At 35.5% G+C, this 21,272-nt stretch overlaps 1 protein-coding gene across 2 annotated transcripts in view; it reads left to right on the top strand.

Annotated features, from left to right (window-relative positions):
- The window catches only part of EDIL3 (EGF like repeats and discoidin domains 3), a 425,477-nt gene that overhangs the window by 140,720 nt on the left and 263,485 nt on the right, over nt 1-21,272 (top strand). Inside the window, exon 3 of one of the 2 annotated variants that reach the window (XM_047731176.1) lies at nt 13,795-13,824. The exons of the other annotated variant lie outside the window; for it this stretch is intronic. Within the exon in view, the coding sequence (XP_047587132.1) occupies nt 13,795-13,824 (30 nt within the window). The remainder of the gene's footprint in view (nt 1-13,794; nt 13,825-21,272) is intronic. 2 annotated transcript variants of the gene reach the window in all.

Raw genomic sequence — 21,272 nt, 5'->3', positions numbered from 1 at the left:
TGGCTTTGCTTAAAGATAGAATCACAGAGTACAAAAGACTGCTAGGCTCTTCCATTTAACCAATATTATTGAGCATGTATTAAAAGCTATTCCTAACCCCCAGAGGCTAATCTCCCCTTTGTCTCTGACCCCAAAATAAAAAGCCTGCCCTTGAGATTCTTCTGTTTAGGAAAGAATTATAAAACACACACAGCAGTAGCCATTACACAACGTGCTAAATAATCATCATAGAAAGAGAACAAAGTGCAATAGGTAGCAACAGGAGGAAAGGTTACTTTGAGTCCCAGGGATCAGATTTGACAGTTTAAGATAACTTTTAGAATCAGCTGGGATGGAAGTATAGTTCACCAGCAAAGTTATTAGAAGGAAACATTTTAAGCAAAATGCAGGAAGATAAACAGAAAGCTGAGAAACTTGGGAACCTTCCAGAAGAATTAGCCTTAGTGGTTGCCCAGATTATTTGGTATTTTTAGGGATGATTGGGAGTCAGACAGAAAGGTGATTTGGACATATATTGCATAGGACCTCCAGTCAACTTCTCAGACTATTCTTACAACATATTTTTCAGTGTTATTAGCAAAATTATCACAGGATCATGATTCTATGACCTCTTTTCATAGTACATTATTGGAACATACAAACACTATTTAAAAACAACACAAAACACTTCGCTGAACAGTATTTGAGGTAATTTTTAAGTACTACCTCAGGCTTTTCTTTTGAGGATTAAATTGTACTATTTTTTCCTATTACATTTTTATTCTGCCTCCAAGGTCTTTTTTTCATTTCATTAATTATTGTGATTGTTTTCAGTAAGACTTGGTCTAAAACATAGTTGTTTTGGAAAAGGCTGAATGCGGCTTATTTACTGAAATTAGTGCTCATTTCTAACCAGAAATTATTTGCTGGAGGAAACAATATAAAATTCCAACAATTGTTTCTATGATACTCTTCTGTGACTATAAATATCAGTTGACTTGTGGAAAATCCCACGAGAAGCCATCAAATATTTATATTTACCTGTATGGTTTCCTAGTCCTGGACACTAAGGAAACTGTTTCAATAAAGACAACTGTTTGGTTTTCTTGTCTGTGGACTTAATATACTATATATGAAATACATGCAAACTAGATTCTTTGCTAGAGAGAAAGCAAAAGATTCAAAGAATACATTTAAGGCTATGCTTAGTTCAAATTTTTGTAATTTTTTCCTACTGCTAAAATACTTTTAACGTTACTGGTAAGCCAGTCATATTCTCCCTTGACCCCACCCCAACCATGACCTCCTTTGTCCCATGTCTACCTCCCTCCCTTGCTTTTTCCTGCTCAGGATTAGTTGTAATATAGCAGCCTAAAGAAGGCAGGTAATGAGGGCATGGTATTTTGTCCTAGTCAGATCTCATCTGGAGATCTAATTCTAGTTACTTTGTTTCAAAAAGCCTTGACAAATTTGAATTTGTCAAGAGGAGGTTAAAAAATGATAACCAGGTTATATGCCGTGATATATGAAATTAAGCAGAGCTGTTTATCTCAGTTAAGAAGAGAATTATGGGGCATATGATAGCTGTTTTCAGATATTTGAAAGGCTATTATTTAAAGAAAGAGCCATATTATTCCACTGTTTTCCAGAGGCTAGCCCTGGGGGAGCAATGTGACATGTTCTTTATGAGATTATAAATTCCCTGGCACTAGAAGTTTTGAAGGAAATTTAAATGTTTAGTTGGCAGGTTGGACTTAGTGACGTTTAAGTCTGGTTTGGATTTAAAATTTTGTTTCTCAGAGTTGCTTGCATCCCGTTTTCTGAATGGCCTATTTCCTATTTGACTATTCCTTTGTTTTTGTTTTTGTTTCATTTTGTTTTGTTTTGGCAGTTTGGAAGTGTAAAAGTTAATAGTATGCATTCAAAACTTGAAAATATCCAGAAAGACAAGAAGAATGGGGCTTGGGCCCTCCCTGAATAGCCCTATATATTTATTCGATTTCGTTGTCTTAAAGTTAGACCCGTCTACTTTTTTATCAGTTGAGTTCTTTAAAGACATTTCAATTAAGGAAAAATTTGGCCTAGGGAGACCAGTTTTGCAGATAGAGAAATCTCATTGTCAATGTCGTTTGATTAACACCTGAATGTGATACACTGACTATTTTCCTTTAAAGAAGGTCCTAATGATTCTGAAAAGAAAGCACTTAATTTTAACTTCTATTTTAACAAGCAGGAGAAAAAACAATCCTCTATAGCAGTCATTAACGGACTGCTGAATAAGTCAGTGGCACATTAGATTAGTCCAGTTCTATATAGGCAAGTAGAAGCTGTGCTTTATCTCTTACAGTTAGTGTCCTTGGGATGAGTTCAAGCTACGTGCAAAAAATAATTCCCCTAGACCCAAGAGAAACAGATCTACCAGAGATATCTGAGTTCTCTTCAAATTACACCTGCCCACTATTTCTCTTGCCCTTTCATCTTTTGGTTTCAAAAGGTATTTTAATTAAGCCAAGTACATGGAACTGTATTTTGGGAATTCATCATTTCAAAGCCATCATAAAATTTCTGAATCCCTCTTTGTAATATAAGCAGTGAAAAAGGAACGATATTTTGTTAAAAGGCTTCACAAATTTCAGAAGTGGTAAAACATCATCTTTGAAATAACTTTAATATATTAAATGTTTGCTGTGCCCACCCACACATGCATATACACACATATTATATGCCAAGATTTTGTAATAAAGCAACTTTGTGTTCAAATGGCCACCATTTATTTTTTTTAAAATATGGAAGTTTTATATTACTTAATATAAGAATATTATATCAGTTATCAACTCTAAGGCTGCATCTGCCCAAACACAGAGGTCAGCTGTTTCTTTTGTCTCTGTGTCTTGAACTACTTGGACACAGGACACACTGAAATTTCTACTTGGCCATCATTAGTGGTAACTCTATTGTGCAGTAAATTTCACAGGAAGAAGGCACAAATACCATATTGTCCAATATGTTAAGAAACATATTACTGCATATAGGCTGATGGCTTTAAAGAGGATCATTTAAAAGCCTTATTTACAAAAGTGAATATTTTATATTGTGCATAATATTATGAGCTGATTTATTTAATGAAATTTAGTCATTTATTTTTGTTTCATGTTTCTATCACTATTCAAATGGAGTCTGAGTATTCATTGCAGTATTATTTGTAAGAAAGAAACCCCTGACTCCATCCAAATATCCTTCAGTAGAGTTAAGTAAATTATGGTATGCCAATAAAACAAAACATTATTAAATACTGCCCATATTCCCTGAGTATGTTGACATAGAAAAATATCTGCAAATATTAGTGAAAAAAGCAAGTTATAGAACAGCATGTTTTGTACAGTCCTTTTATTTTATATTATAAATAAATATTTAATTACTATTTATATACTATATGTATATGCATTCATGTGTATATGAATTTTACTTCAAAATTCAGTTTATAGTGGGTTTTTATTTGATAATTTAGATGATTTAATACATGTACTTGTAATGCAAACCTTAACCCATTTTCACAGGTTTTTTTATTTTTTTCTTTTTTGGCCAACCTGTTAATGAGAAAATCTCTTCTGACATTAACATTTTATGTGCAATGATCCTGTGGTTTCCTTAAGTGGATACTGTCAATGAGATTTGTGTCAATATTGCTGGTCTCTCCATTATCGTTTAGTTATTTGTTCTTTTGGTTTTAACAGATTTGCTTCTCAGATTAGTGCATTTGTCCAGACTTATGGAAATGACTTGAGGTTGAAGTGAGCAGTTTCCCACACATAAATAAAGCAGAAATCCATGGGACATGAGCCCGATGTTATCAGTTTCCTTCTGCCAGTTGCTGTGAAACAAAATAGTATGGCACTGTGATCATCTGAATATCACATGTGAGGTGCAGGTAATCACAGCCATGTGGCTTCCTTCATCACAGAACACGGCATTCTCCTAGCAGAACTCTTTCCTCCCTCTCATATTAAATTTTCAAAAAGATTATGAATTAATTATATTTAAAATTGATGCAATCTGGGCAATCATATATATATTAGGTATTGATCATCTTGGTCCTTTTCAAGTTTCTTTTTTCCATTTGTCCATGAATTTTCTTAGAATATCTTAGGTTTAAATTACCAGTCCTTCCTTTACATGGCTCACGATACTGTAAAAACAGACATTAAATTTTCTTCCTGGATTTCATTTTCTCATCTTTGAAATTGGACAGCTTTCCAAAAATATTTACTCAGTACCAACTATGTGCACTATACAAAATTAAAACATAACCGCTGCCGTAAATGAAGGATATTAGATAATGTCCTGCTTGGGAACAGACTGGAAAATATTGCTATTTTGTTTCAAACTGGCTTTAGGTTATAGTTTAAAAGTCAGTGGGGATAGTCAGTAGTGGACAACTACACAAATCTGGAGACTAAAATAAATGCTAATGTATTGAGGATGGTGAAATTTGGATTGAGTCTACAAAGGTGGGATGAATTTGGATAGAGAAGGAGTGCACACGGAATAAACAAAGGATGGAGGACAACTGAATAGATAAATGAAATATCAAATTATAAGGCCTGTGTAATATCAAATCACCTAGCTTAAAGGTCTTTAGTGCTTCCTTTAAGCAGGAAAATGTATCCTAATTATGTCCCCAACGTCTCTTTGATACTAGCTGGGAGATGAGTCATATTACTTCCCAACTTCCCAGTACTCTGGTTTAGTTTTATAAATTATGTATTTTTTAACTCAGTGGCAAAACAATGAAACTAAAGCTTCCATTCATTTTTTAAATTATTTTTCCCATTTGTACCTATTCCTAAAATGAGAAAATCGCAAATGCACTGCTAATTGCTATTAACATGATTCACTGTTTAACTAGATTTTGAAACCCATGTGAACTATATCACTACTTAACATAGAAAGTGCATTTTGTGGTTCTATTTTTTTTAAGATTTTATTTATTTATTTGACACAGAGAGAGAGAGAGATCACAAGTAGACAGAGCGGCAGCCAGAGAGAGGGGGGAAGCAGGCTCCTCACTAAGCAGAGAGCCTGACTGGAGGGGGGGTGCTCCATCCCAGGACCCTGAGATCATCACCTTAGCCACCCAGGCACGCCTTGTGGTTCTATTTTAATGAATCTATTTACTTAATAAACACTAGTTTGATGCTTTTTCAGTTAGTTTAAAATCACAGATTTAGGGGCACCTGGGTGGCTCGGATGGTTAAGCATCTGCCTTTGGCTCAGGTCATGATCTCAGGGTCCTGGAATCGAGCCCCACATTGGGCTTCCTGCTTAGTGGGGAGTCTGTTTCTTCCTCTCCCTCTACTATTTCCTTTACTTGTGCTCTCTCTCTCTCTCTGTCAAATAAATAAATGAAGTCCCTAAAAAAAATAAGATTACAGATTTATTTTTTTCATGAAATGATCAAATGGTCATTAGAGCAACCATTGTCTTTTTAACCATTATTTCTTTTCTTTCCTGTCCCAAGAACATAAATCTGATTTATGACTATATAGCTATATGTCAGTATAGATATATAGATAGATATAGATATAGATACAGATACAGGTGTAACTAAAACATAGATGAAGATGTATGGTTTTCTCTTTGATAAGTCTAGTAATGTAGCTTAATGAAACAGCTGAATTTTATTAAGCAACACAGAGGAGTGTATTAAATATTTACCTATATTGTGTTCTTTCTCTTGACAAATATTTATTGAGCCCTACAACATGGTAGACTATTCTAAAACTACAGTTATAATGATGAGCAAAGAAGTCACAGCCCTGACCTCATGAAACTCCTAGTCTAATGGAGGAGACTAATAAACATACACATATATACTTACATACTAACTACATGTGTACACAATTATATATATTACATATTATTAACTGTACTCAATAGAAACTATTCTCCAAATTTAGCAGAGGAATCAAAATGCATGTGAAATACTGATAGAATAGAGAAGACTTTGTAATTCTCTGAATACTTTTGATGTAAATACTATCTGTTGTTTCTCATTGTGTCCCAAACATTATTCAGTTCTGAGAGCGTATAACTGACCAAATCATCTGCTGTTTGAAGTCATTGGCCAGGAGAGAATACTGTTTTCTTTGTATTTTCATAAGGAAGAAATTGGTAATGGCAACTTTTAAGCCCTGAGACATGTCCTCTTTGGGCCATTGGCCAACAAACAAATGAACAAACAAATAATAGATCAAAAATCATATAAACCAAAACCTATCTCTAAATAAATCTCTGAATACCTCCAGAAGCAACTCGACAACCTGTTTATTTTTTTTTAAAGATTTTATTTATTTATTTGACAGAGAGAGATCACAAGTAGATGGAGAGGCAGGCAGAGAGAGAGAGAGAGAGGGAAGCAGGATCTCCGCCGAGCAGAGAACCCGATGCGGGACTCGATCCCAGGACCCTGAGATCATGACCTGAGCCGAAGGCAGCGGCTTAACCCACTGAGCCACCCAGGCGCCCATTTTTTTTTTTTTAAAGATTTTATTTATTTATTTGACAGAGAGAGATCACAAGTAGATGGAGAGGCAGGCAGAGAGAGAGAGAGAGATCGACAACCTGTTTAAAAGACCGAGTTCCCTTGGGGCGCCTGGGTGGCTCAGTGGGTTAAATCCTCTGCCTTCAGCTCAGGTCATGATCCCAGGGTCCTGGGATTGAGCCCCACATCCGGCTCTCCGCTTGGGGGGGAATCTGCTTCCCCCTCTCTCTCTCTCTGCCTGCCTCTCTGCCTACTTGTGATCTCTCTCTGTCAAATAAATAATAAAATCTTAAAAAAAAAAAAAAAGACTGAGTTCCCAAATTTGAAATGATAATTTACTCTTCTTTATCTTAGTAATCACGCACGTGTGCACACACACACATACACATTCACATTTATAGCATTTATCATCTGGGCAAGCATGAATAATCATACATAAATATCATTGTTATTTTTCATCACTGCAGTTGAATCAAAACTTCTGAAATATTGTCAGCTTAAGAATATATATTTCTTTAGACCCTCAGCTGTATGGTCAACCAATCTTTGACAAAGCAGGAAAGAATGTCCAGTGGAAAAAAGACGGTCTCTTCAACAAATGGTGTTGGGAAAATTGGACAGCCACATACAAAAAATGAAACTGGACCATTTCCTTACATCACACACAAAAATAGACACAAAATGGATGAAGGACCTCAATGTGAGAAAGGAATCCATCAAAATCCTTGACGAGAACACAGGCAGCAACTTCTTCGACCTCAGCCACAGCAACTTCTTCCTAGGAGCATCGCCAAAGGCAAGGGAACCAAGGGCAAAAATGAACTATTGGGATTTCATCAAGATCAAAAGCTTTTGCACAGCAAAGGAAACAGTCAACAAAACCAAAAGACAGCTGACAGAATGGGAGAAGATATTTGCAAACGACATATCAGATAAAAGGCTAGTATTCAAAATCTATAAAGAGCTTAGCAAACTCAACACCCAAAAAACAAATAATCCAATCGAGAAATGGGCAGAAGACGTAAACAGACATTTCTGCAAAGAAGACATTCAGATGGCCAACAGACACATGAAAAAATGGTCAACATCACTTGGCATGAGGGAAATACAAATCAAAACCACAGTGAGATACCACCTCACACCAGTCAGAATGGCTAAAATGAACAAGTCAGGAAATGACAGGTGTTGGTGAGGATGTGGAGAAAGGGGAACCCTTCTACACTCTTGGTGGGAATGCAGGCTGGTGCAGCCACACTGGAAAATAGCATGGAGGTTCCTCAAAAAGTTGAAAATAGAACTATCCTATGACCCAGTAATCGCACTACTGGGTATTTACCCTAAAGATATAAATGTAGTGATCCAAAGGGGTACATGCACCTGAATGTTTATAGCAGCAATGTCCACAATAGCCAAACTATGGAAAGAACCTAGATGTCCATCAACAGATGAATGGATAAAGAAGATGTGATACACACACACACACACACACACACAATGGAATACTATGCAGCCATCAAAAGAAATGAAATCTTGCCATTTGCAACAACATGAATGGAACTAGGGGTGTTATGCTGAGCAAAATAAGTCAATCAGAGAAAGACAATTATCGTATGATGTCTCTGATATAAGGAATTTGAGAGGCAGGGCAGGGAGTTGTGGGGGTAGGGGAAGGAAAAAAATGAAATAAGACAGGATCGGGAGGGAGACAAACCATAAGAGACTCCTAATCTCACAAAACAAACTGAAGGTTGCTGGGGGATCTGAGGGTAGTGAGAGGGTGGTTGGGTTATGGACATTGGGAGGGTATGTGCTATCATGAGTGCTGTGAAATGTGTATGCCTGATGATTCACAGATCTGTACCCCTGGGGCAAATAATACATTATATGTTAATAATAAAAGAATATATATTTGTTGTTTCTTTGTTTATGGAAATAATGAATTATAAGATAATTTCAAACTTACAGAGCATTTGGTACATAATTAACTAGATTTATAATATAGCAAACAAAATGATCCTTAAGTCAATGAATTGAGTAACATCCATATGTAAAATAGATTATAATAGTTCATATATTATAATGTTCTAAGAAATGTATTTTGTCTCTTTCATAATGAACTATTCCTATTTGATGGTGAGCCACAGTGGGCATAGAATTATTTTTGAATGGATGGAATTTCCAGGTTATTAAAGTTCACTTAAAACACCCAAGGATAAGACAAAGAAAGATAGGAGATATAGGAATTATTGGTACCATATAGAACTAAAGCCTGTCCAGTGAAGAAGTATATGTGTTTTAATATCATATGTGTATCAGTGTAGTATACAGCCCATGGGTTTGGGTAGTTATTGTATTTGACACTTGATCCTGTGGAACAAAAAAAGAAAGGGAGGAAAGGTGGGTGAAAGGAAAGAAGGCAGGTCCACAGGTTGCTTTCTTCTGTCACCTACTAACCCAGTTCAAGAACATGTACACTGTCAGATCATCCTGAATAAACAGTGACCAACTTCAAAATCAGGGTAGGTTTATCGTACCAAAACGTTGTCGTGAGCTCTGTGGAAAAATTATGTGCCAAAAGCCCAGCTGCCCTCTGAATGCAATGCCCAAGACTGTATGTACTTTCCATTTCACCTGCCTCAGAGATGATTAACTCCTTATGTGTTTTAGTATATTTTAAATGGCAACAACAAAACTGGTTATAGTTGTGGCAGAATGTCACATCATCCCAAATTAGAGAAAACTCAACTAAAACTAAATAAACAATAAAGACGAAGTACTTTTCCTCAGAACTGAAGGTCCAGATTTGGGTAAGGAGATGACTTTGTGGTTGAACTATATCATCAGTAATCTAATTTCTTTCTGTTTTTCCATTCTGCCTTGGAGCAGGATTGGCTTCTTTCTAAAGCTGGCTCCCATCATGGCTGCAAAATGTCTGCCAGCTTACTTCTGGTACCACAAGCTTCCTGTCTGTGTCTAAAAGGAAGAGAAAGAGGGGTTTTTCCAGACACTTTCTCAGAAGATTGAGGAAGCCTCCTTTCCAAGAGCCTCACCTCACCCAAGCATGCAAAAACTTGATCTTACACATCAGTGTCCCCAAATGGGTCATATGCTTACCTAGACAAATAATGGTGGGCAGGAAAATGGAGAAGATTTATTTATTTCTGAGATGTAAATAAACTTACTTTCTAAATCCAAAGGAGGAATCATCTTCCCCCAAAGTACTGACGTAGATATCCAAATAAACCTGAAGATGATACAAGAGAGCTTTGAGAGCTGGTGAACTAACCCCAGTACACACTGTGAATAGTTTCCTATAAGCCTTCTAATTTACTGCTTCAGTTTCAACAGCTGCACCCATGGCTCTTTCCTAATGCAACAAATTTTGATGGGTATAGCCATTATTCTCAACATTTTGTGTTTGTAACATTCCCCTGCTGTATATTTTTAAAATGCTGAAAGCTGAACTGACACCCAAATTCAAATTCAGTAGATCTGGGGCATCTGAATGAAATGGTGATTCTGTTATGAGCAATGAGAGAACCACACAGTTGTTTTCTAGATCCGATATGTATTTTTACTATTTTTCTGGTGTTACTATCATTTCTGTACATCCTTCTGCACTGTAACCAAGCAGAGTGATACAGAGTTATTTGTTTAGTTTTGTTTTGCTTGGTGCATGTGTTTTGGGTTTTGCTTTTTTTTTTGGTAAAGATTTTATTTATTTATGGTGGGGGTGGTGGGGAGAAGGCGAGAGGGGGAAGGAGCAGAGGGAGAGGGAAAGGGAGAGAGTCTCAAGTGGACTGTACGCTGAGCATAGAGCCTGATGCAGGGCTCCATCCCACAACTCTGAGATCATGATTTGAGCCAAAATCAAGAATCAGACTGAGCCACTCAGGGGCCCCAGTGCATGTGTTTTTAATTTCCAGAATTAGAGGAACTTGCATGTGACAAAGATGTATTTTTCAATTTGCTGATTTCAATGAATTCTGAGAAGCGAATGGAAAAGTGAAAAATCATTTGGGTAGCATGGCGTTATCTTCTGTGGTAATTATTTAAGTTAAATGTCACTAAATGGGCCATTAATGTCTACTTTGAGGCTTATTTGTACCTTTGGGGCTCTAGCTGCCACCTGTTAATAGTTCATGATACTCTATTTGGTAGTGTAGCTAGCCACCTACAAGGCCATCTTTCCAGAGGTAACTGCAACAGTGAATTAATAGTAATACTAACCCATATGTATATGTGTTTGTGTGTGTATATTTTCATAGTATGAGTATTGGTTAGCAACATCTTTGTATCATGACCAATCACCATTATGGAGATGTTGTATAGAAACAGAATTCTGTGCAGACTTGTGTATCTGCAGACTTTAATATTGTTAATCTGTTACAAAGATGCTTTTAGGTATTAGAGGCTTAAGGGTAGGTTAGTGCACTGCTTACCCGGTAGGCTTTGGTTTTAAGACATTCTAATCACTAAGACTTCTATAAATTTGGAATTGTCTTTGTTTCTGTGCTGGATAGTTCTTTCTGAAAATGTCTTGCTTATCCATATGTAATGGAGGGATAAAATCTCAGCATTTCTAATCTTTCACTCCTTAGGTGTCACATGCTTAGGATATTTTAACTGCATACTCCAGATCTCACCTGCCTGTGTCTATCCCTGGATTGTAGGGATCTTATGAAGTTTCCTGGTCCTTACATCCAGTTTTTCCCCCATTATGTTTAAGTCCAAGTAACATTATCAGAGATCTAACCCGTCCTTACTCCAGGACCCTTTTCTCCTTTTTCCCTTTCTCTCTTAATGGATACTGAATCAACACTTTGGGAGACAGGAAGGCAGAGTGGAAAGAGTTTGGTTCGAAAGTCACATTGACATGAGCTCACATTCAAATTGTCCTTAGACAAATTGCTCAGTCACTCTAACCCTCTGTATCTATCAAATATGAGTAATTTTCATCTTATCGTAGCTTTTTATAAATTGAGTTCACACACATAAGGTGATCCCCCCCCACTTTGATTCTCCAGACTTTTACTAACAATGACCATCTAAGTCCGCACTTCTACAAGGCGTTATGGTATTTTCCTAAAAGGGAATTCCTGGAAGCTAATGACAGTTTTCCTCTTCGAACATGTTATGATATATTTTGGACATAATAAAGCAGCAAATGGCTTTTTAAATATTTATGTTCTCCACACCATGCATGCCAACTGTGTTTGCTCTCTCCATTCCTTCATGTGCCAAGGAAACAAGCCAAACAGTGTGAGAGGAAAATACTGTCAGGACACAAAGTCAGCTTGTCTAAGGTGTCTCTGTGCAGATGTAATCTTAATGGGAAAGAGTGGAGACTGCTCCCTGGTTACACAGTGATACCTTGATTAACGAATCATCTGGGAACAAAGCTCCTTTATAAGCAGTTCAGCTGAGTAAATTTTTATTTTAAAACTTTATGAATCAAATGAAATAGCACCGGCTGGTGTCGTATAAATCAATGGTCATATTCGGGGTAAGCTGCACTTGTGTACAGAACAGAAATACCTCCTCACAGAGTCTGTCTGTTAGTGTAAAGTTGAAGAGGTGCATTCTAGGCCAAATTGTGAAGCAACTTCAGGTAAACTGTTTTTCGCTCTTATAACCACCATGCTCAATCCCCTACATATGCATAGCAGATTATTACCCTTGGAGTCTGGCTGCTCTTAAAAATTTCTGTCTGTTAAAACAGGAATCAGTTATAGTTCATGTTACCTTTGAGTTTGAGTTCATGTTACCATATATATATATATATATATTTTAAGATTTTGTTTATTCATTTGATGGAGAGAGAGACAGTGAGAGAGGAAATACAAGCAGGGGGAGTGGGAGAGGGAGAAGCAGGCTTCCCGCTGAGCCGGGAACCCAGTGTGGGGCTCAATCTCAGGACCATGGAATCATGACCTGAGCTGAAAGCAGAGGCTTAACGACTAAGCCACCCAGGTGCCCCCATGTTACCTTATATTGGTGTTATTTAGTAATGTCTTGGGGCACCTCAATGGCTCTCTTGATTTCTGCTCAGGTCATTATCTCAGGGTTGTGAGATCAACCCCTGCATGGGGCTCCACACTGGGCGTGGAGCCTGCTTCAGATTCTCTCTCTCTCTCTGCACCCCCTGCTAATTTTTTTTTTAATTCCTCCCTTTCAAAACAGGAATCAGAATGATTCACACTTTGAGTTATAGTTCATGTTACCTTTTATTGATATCATCTAGTAATATCTCAATCCTGGCTACAAGTTAGTATTGTTGAAAGAGATTCTGACTTAATTGGTTTGAGGTGGAGCCCAGAGTTTGGCATTCTAATATTAATTCATGGTTTTGAACCACTGCTTTAGCATAAAGTTCTGTTTTACTATTGTAACTCTGCTTTTATAATATCCATGTTTGGGGCGCCTGGGTGGCTCAGTGGGTTAAGCCGCTACCTTCGGCTCGGGTCATGATCTCAGGGTCCTGGGATCGAGTACCGCATCGGGCTCTCTGCTCAGCAGGGAGCCTGCTTCCCTCTCTCTCTCTCTCTGCCTGCCTCTCTGTCTACTTGTGATCTCTCTCTGTCAAATAAATAAATAAAATCTTAAAAAAAAAATCCATGTTTATCCTTTGTGGGTTGTAGACATGTCTGTCAAAACCCCTTGGATCAACCTTCAAAATGCAGGTTCTTGTGGCCTCACCACGGTATCACCACTTCTGAATTTTAAAGTGTGTGGTACCTGTGAGCTGAGTGTGTTTGTGTGTAACCCCTATCTTATTTATAATGTCTACTTCATGGAATAAAATTTTCGCTATCAACAATGCCTTTTGATTCCTCTTTGCTAATAGAAAATTCCCATGATGTGGTGACAGTGGGGTATTCATATGTTCAATTTCTATTTTTAACAATATAATTCATAGTAATTATAATTTACATTCAAATTAAATAAGGCCAGTCTTTTTTGCAAAAGGAAGGGAAAATCAGATTCAGACAACTGAAGGGTCTTTTCTAATACATAAGTATTTTAGAGTATAAAAGTATATAAATATTAATTTAATGTAAATACCCATTAATTTGTCATTATCCAATTATCTAATGAAAGATTTCTGTAATTTTATAATTTCTTAATTCACAAAATTACAAGTCAGGAGCTTGTAGTCATTGTTTGAAAATGCAGAATATATTTATGTTCAATTTTTCTTTTTTTCTCTCTCTCCCTCCCCACCCCCATCCATCCTCCCCATCTCCACCTCACCCCTTTTCCTCTTACCATAGCATCAGATGAAGAAGAGCCAACTTCTGCAGGTAAAGTTCTTATGTTGCTAATATTATTTCTATTTAATTAGTGCCCTTGTTAATTGACCCTTCTTTACCCTTTGAAGTGTATTTATTCAGGTTTCAACCAAAACACTGGCATAGTTTTATTTACTGACTTTTTTTATTTCTTAAACCCATTACGCTGTCCCAGATTAAATGATGTTGGTTATAAGTTCTAAATAAAAAAAGAATTGAAAATCAACTACCACAGAGGAAGACACAATATAAAATACCACATCAACATTAAAGAATAAGGAAATGAGAAAATTAAAACATTAAGAAAAATGCCAAAAATAACAAAACGAGGAGGGAAAACTAAAATGATAAAATGCAGAAAATTAATAAAATGAGCAGAATGAAAAAAAAGGAAAATGATAAAATGAACTTCCGTGATAGAATATTGCATTATCAAATATATAACTGGCACTAAACATGCTACTCATTTACATTTAAGGTTAAAAATCATATTGTTGTCTCAAACATTCACTTTATTTAAAACAATTTTCATAGTTGTAACTTAATGATTCTGAGACTTGGCAGCATAACTCTGCTGCTCATCCAACTAACCAGCATTTATCAAGCACAAGCTCAGGTTTGAACTAAGTACTATGAAGAATGCTAATTGTAGAGAAGGTATTGTACCTTCAACATGGTTCTGGGACCATGGGATGGATCAAAGAGAAATGCCAGGAGCCTAAAGACCAGACACATTTCATAAGGATAAAGTGGGTGGCATAGTTGTTGAGGTTAGCAATAAATAAAAGGCCTGGGCAGACCAGCAACATCAGGAAAAAGGAGTCAGGTCCTGAGATGTAGGGGTCAGAGGCTGGTCTGAAGAGGAAAACCAGATCTCAGTACTAGATTCCTTCTTAGACAAGTAATTGAGGAAAGGAGTTAGGTCTGAGAAACAGAGCAGGAAATGGTTACTAAAACCAACGGACAAAAGGCAGCCTGATTTTGTAGGAAGGAGGGGGTAATCTAGCCCAGTTACTGGAACTTAGGTACAAGGTAGGGTCATTTCAATTCATATTTAAGCTGGTTCCAGACTTCCTGATTTCTGCCCTCCTCCAAAAGTGGCCAGGTGGGGATTTTTACCTGGAGGAGTAAATTTGAAAGATCAAAAATTCAATGGGAGAAAATGAAGTAGAGGTCTTACAGATATCTTTCGTAATAAACCCCAAGGATGCTTTATTGCATGATACTCATTATAATGCCTTTGGTAACAGAATCACAGAATCAGATAAACTCTCAATTATTTCATTTTCATAATATCATTAGTTTGTAGTCTGATTCGGATGCTAAGGGTCCCCTGTTATTTTCTCCCAGTCTAGTCAATAGTGTGTAGCCCATTTTAGGAGCGATCTAATCACATGGCTCTATAGCAAACTCCTCTGTTGCTATCACTCCTCTATTGATATGACTCCTCTGTCTAGTTCCTGACTTCTTTTTGCCCTTACTTGAGGTGTTAGTGTTCACAGGGTTACCCAAAGACTCTGTGTTTCTCAACCTTAGCTGAGTTTTCTCTTTGTAACAATCCTTACAAGCAAGATGCTTTTCTAGCCCAGGCTCATTCCTCTTCCATTTTATTTGCTCTGTTGCCTGCCAAACAATTCTGGTACGATTGACAAAGAATTATTCTTTTTGCATGGGGAGGATTAATTTTAACCTAGTATAAATGATATTTAAGTATAATATAACTATTTCTTTGTGTGATTTTATTATTTTTAAGTTATTTTAACAATTTATCTGCCTACTAAGAAAATCTTTTGGTAAATGCAACTGAGTATTTTTTTCTCTAAGTATTTATTTTACTCCAGAATGATCTGAACATCATAAAGTTTAAATTCTAGTTTAAAAGTATTTTTGTTTTTAGATGTGACTGGGTGTTTTTGTTGTGATTTTAGCACAGACTTTTAGAATAGAACAAATGTATTCTTAAGGAATATATTAAATAAAACATTTCATGTACAGATTAGCACTGAGAAAATTTGTCATTTAGGAAAGCAAGCACTGCTTCTATATAAAACCTTCCAGTGGGAGTTAAATGTTTTAGTTTTATCAAAGTATATAATAAAAACAGTATTATTGTTCAGTATTAAGCCTTTTGACAAAATATTTATTATGAGATTTGTAAAAATTTGGTTTTACAATGGATATGAATAGTTGTAGAAAGTGGATTAGGATTATTGTAGTTCTTTTTGGTAACTTTTGCAACCAGTTTTCTCAACATTTTTCTTAAATGAATATTTATTATCTGTTTATGTTTCTTCTTCAGTAATAATTATCAAAAGATACCTTTTATTTAAAACTGTTATGCAGAATATATTTATTTCATATATGGTTAATAATTCTCAGTTTCTACTCTTATCTTCTTCCATTAATAGAATTTATGTAGAATAATCTTCTTTAAGCTCAGATTCATTTTACAGTCTTTTATTTTTTTATTTCTTTCCTGGCTGTTTAAATCATCAGTGAAATGCAATCTTTTGTTTGGCTCCCAAATTTTACCTGAATTAAACATTTATATGTTTCTACATAATGTCTTCAGTATCTTAATCAGACTCAAATTCTTCCTTCAGATTCACAGCATAATTGGACAGTAACTTCTTCAAATACATACTTTAATTTCTTTAAATGAAATAATTTGAATGTTTCCATTAGGAGATCTGCTACTCCTCAAAATTCAATAGGAGAAGAAATAATAAAGCAAATGGGGGTGTTGTAGGGTCCTAGTTATTTGTTATTAATATACAAATTATGAAATAAGAATGATTCCTCTAAGCAAATCTACACATGATTTATCAGTGCAGGTCCCTAGTGGATACTGGATGATACTACTTATTAAATGTTTGCAGTGTATGGATATTGTATAAGAAATCTAGGTTGTTTTTATCCGACAAGTACACAGAATTGGATTAATTATAATTCCACAATGTGACAAGTTCTCATTGTTCAGAACCGTTTCTTAAAAGAATAATAAATAGGTTTCTATCTTGAATAACATATAGTGTGAAAAAATCAGAAAGACAGACAATATAACTCTGAGAAAATTAATGAGTTATTAGGTAGTGTTCTACTCATGTTACAATGCTACAAAATGATATAGGCCTTTCTCTATACTAAAGAGCCTATTTGATTAGCCTTTTATTTAGAATATTATGAATGCTATTTTTTTTAAAGATTTTATTTATTTATTTGACAGAGAGAAATCACAAGTAGGCAGAGAGGCAGGCAGAGAGAGAGGAGGAAGCAGGCTCCCTGCTGAGCAGAAAGCCCGATGTGGGGCTCGAACCCAGGACCTGGGATCATGACCTGAGCTGAAGGCAGCGGCTTAACCCACTGAGCCACCCAGGCGCCCCTATGAATGCTATTATTAAAACAGATAACTGATCCCTCCAGTCTATTTCCATCTTACAATGTTTACAATATTTTTAAGTTTTATTCTGTATTTATTTATTTAAATATGCCTAATTTCTCTTATTTAAACTTCTAAATTGCCATGCAAAAAAGCAAGTGCTTAATAACTGCTTTTTTTTTTTTTTGGTGTTATTTTGTGGAGGGGAAGCATAAAACATCACATCTGTGTTTCTCCTCTTGCGGATATATCCCATTATTGAAAATGAGCATCTGCTTGTTAATCATCCGGCTCTGAAGGTTCTGATGGGACGCATTAGCCTAGGGGTGCATGTTTTGTAGCATCTGAGTTACTAGGGCAGTGTCACCTAACACCTGTTTCTGTAACTACTGAAAGCTCCTTTTTATTTATCTTGGTTGAATCTTATGCTCAGATATTTAAACATCTTATTTCATGGAATATAAAAAGCACATCCATGAACTATACAAGAAATTTCTTCAAACTAGGTTATATCCCAATAATTACAAGCTAATGAGATTCATATTTTTAGAGGGGCCATCCAGATGCTGTATTTTCAAATGAATCACTGTTAGAGGTGATACACACAATCCGATTATGTTGCTGCTGCTCAGCTAGTTTTTGGACGCTCTCTTTTGAAATTTCCTTCAGACTCTGTTTATGACATTATAAATTATTCCTTTATAGTCTTAGAACCATGCTATTATATTCCTCAGACTTTGGCCTAATAAATATGCCTTCAAAAACAAAGATTTGCAATTATTAAAAGTGTATAGTGTGTGTGTATCTGTGCATATGAAATATAGATCAGTTTGTAACTTTGAAAAGAAATCAGTTTCTAACTTTTGAAAGGTGATACATGATATTTAGATTAAATTTCATAAAATAACACTCTTCAATAAAGTTAAGTCAGTGGTTGCTTCCCACTCAGTTGCACAAATTCAATTTTCATTTATCTTTTATTTAAATTTCATAATAGGGAAAGGCTTCGTAATCTGATTATACCAATACTTTTGTCTGTGTCCTTTAAAAAATTAAGACATTTGCATTAGAAAACTGACCTCTACAAATGAGCTAATCTATATAAAATTTAATTTATTAACCATAAGATATATTTAATCAAGCTTATCCTCACATAAATTTCCTCATTCCTCTTATTTTGTCTTATTAGCTATTATTTTACCTCTCTAGAAATACCATTTATTCATTAAGGTGATGAAATCATTATAAGAATAACAACAGGGCCAGAAATGAAAAATGTTACTGAATGGGATCAAAGTTGGTTAAAAACTGGCTGTCAATATTGTGGAGATCTTGTTGCTCTACAGCAGGACAGTGGCTAAAATTAAAACCACTTGTTGTTTTATTCCAATCACCTCAAAAACAAAGCTTGATTTTTTTTCTTCTATTCTTGCCTAAGGAGAGATTTTTTAATTGTTTTGTCACTTTTTTTAATATTAAAGAACTGGGTTTGGGCTTATATAAAAGTAGCTATTAATATGGAGCTAACAAATGACAAAAAATTATGATTAGAAAAAATGGAACTTTCAGGTGAATGTAAAAGAATCTTTTTAGAAATCAGCTATGTTAAAACACTAATTTATGAGAGCCATACTGTTCTTTATGTTTCTAAAGTTAAGATTTCATAGTTTACTTAAATGTTAAACTTATTCGAGAACTATCAATATCTGATCCCACTTGGTAGTGATGCTAGATATTGCCTGGGGACAGTAGTTTATAATAAACTTACTGGGACCTCCCTGATGCCCATCAGAGATGCAGACAGTAGTGACTGGGCATACCAGGCATCATTATTTTCATTGATTACTTCCAAATCTTTTAATATGTTTAATCTTTCAAAAGACCAGCTTGGCCATTGAGGAAGTACACACAACACCAATCATTTAACATATAATAGAACACTGACTAGCAGTAGTAAAGATCTGTAACTATAGTTTTACCTATATAAATATATATTTGTGACCTTATAGATAAACCATAATATGTGGTTATATGGCTAAACCATGTGTGTGGATAAACATATGCGTATATGTATGTATGTGTGTGTCTGTGTCTGTGTGGGTGTCTGTGTGTATGTATGTTTAAAACAAATGTTACATATTTCTGCAGCTAAACACAGTACACAGAGTGATTAGATATTTTCTCTAACTTTTAAAATATTTAATTTTGGCCCTACAAAACCTTCCCTTTGTTATAGTGAATTTTGTGATGTTCTTCACTATGCTATAGATTTCTTTTAGACTCGTTCCTGTTTTTTTATGAAATTTAATTCTGCATGGCTGACTTTGCTCAATTATTCTACAACCCATGCATTTTGAAAAGGAATAAAGCTTACCATCTTATTCTCTAATGAACAAGAGCTGCTTTTGCATTCTGATATTAGCACTTTATTTCCTTGGGGTCTGAAATAGAGCTTCACATCCTCATTTTTGTTCGCCTTGTATTTGTTACAAATTTTTTCCTTTTCTGTGTAGACATATTTTCCCTATAGTGCCTGGAGAAACTTTACTAATTATTTTATCAAGTATATTCTTGTTCATAAAGATATGCTAAGGAAGCTGAAGTATTAAAAACTTACATATAAAAACCAGCACATTATTGCTACAGTCTCTAAAAACCAGAAGTTATTATCTGCAGCTTCTCAATGGAATAAGGAAGAAACCATTGCTTCTAAAGATTTAGCTTTGTCCAGTTTCCTGAGGCTTTAGTGAAAAGACCAAATAGAGTGGCTTTTTTTTTTATAAAATAAAACTTTTCTATTTATGTGTGATAGTATATTGAACTGTAAGAAAAAAATAGTTGTTATTTAAACCTCTGTTTTATGTAGATAATATTTTTTCATATTTTTGCTAAGATAAACTTCACTGTAGTATAGGATCGTGTTACCAGTAGGGAATTTGGGAGGTTACCTACTCCATATCTTTCTCTTTAGACAAGTTTAAGCATTAAACTATCAAAAGAGGAAAAAATAATATATTTGTACCTCTGTGAATATAGATATAGTTATATAATCTATCATCTTTCCCCAAAAAGTATGAATCTGAACTTGAAGTAAGGTTAAAATATTGCCAAGAGATATGGAATAACAAAAATCCCTCATAGTATAACTCGAAGATATAATTTCTTCAGTAGTATTTGTTAATATCTAGCAATGCATGCATTCTAAAAAGTTACTGTGTGACATGCTTTCATTCATACATTCATTCATTCATTCATTTATTTTTGAGAGAGAGGGAGGCAGAGAACCTTAAGCAGGCTCCACACCCAGCGCAGAGCCTGACATGGGGCTTAATCTTATGACCCTTAGATCACGAACTGAGCTGAAATCAGAAGTTGGACCTCAACCAGCTGAGCCACCCAGGTGCTCCTGTGTGACATGCTTTAGTTGTAAAAGAAAAGTCAGTTTAGTATTGCTTGAATAATAAGGGATTTTATTATCTCACAAAATTGATAATGAGTAACTCATTGATATCAAAAGTCTGTGTTTTGTTTTTCATTCCCCATCTTTTTGTTCTGTCTTTGGTAGTACAAAATTTATTTTCACTTTCATGCTGGTTTCCCTTGTGGTAGTGATATGTCTGCCAAAAGCTACTATGGCTATGTGCACCTTTAACTGTGTCCAGAAAGAGCAAAGAAAGCAAGCGTCCTGAGATCCACTCTAATTGTACAGGCTTTGATCCCTTCTGCCATCCTTCTGAAACAGCCAGCTACTCAAGCCCTTCCCCTGGAGCCTAAAGTTAGTTTCTGCTTTCTCTCAGGATCAGGAGCCAAGGGGCAGATACTTAAATAAGAATCGGGGTACTCTTTTGGAAGAGACGGGGGAGATACATACTAGGTCAATGATCAGTAAAGCTCATAAGTAGTTGTTATAACACCTCTTTGTCATTTTTAACTACTTTCTTAGTTCTACATTTTGGTATGTTTTTCATATTATTTTATAAAATTTCTTAGGAGACTCTGGAAATCTGGTTGTTGAAAAATAACCTCAATACACATCTCAGTTATACTAAAGTCTGTACTCATATTTGCAGTATTTTACATC

The sequence above is a fragment of the Lutra lutra genome, chromosome 5 (genome assembly GCF_902655055.1).
Source record: "Lutra lutra chromosome 5, mLutLut1.2, whole genome shotgun sequence".
Classification (NCBI taxonomy): domain Eukaryota; kingdom Metazoa; phylum Chordata; class Mammalia; order Carnivora; family Mustelidae; genus Lutra; species Lutra lutra.
Note: the sequence above shows the minus strand (reverse complement) of the source record. Positions and strands in the feature narration are given on the sequence as shown.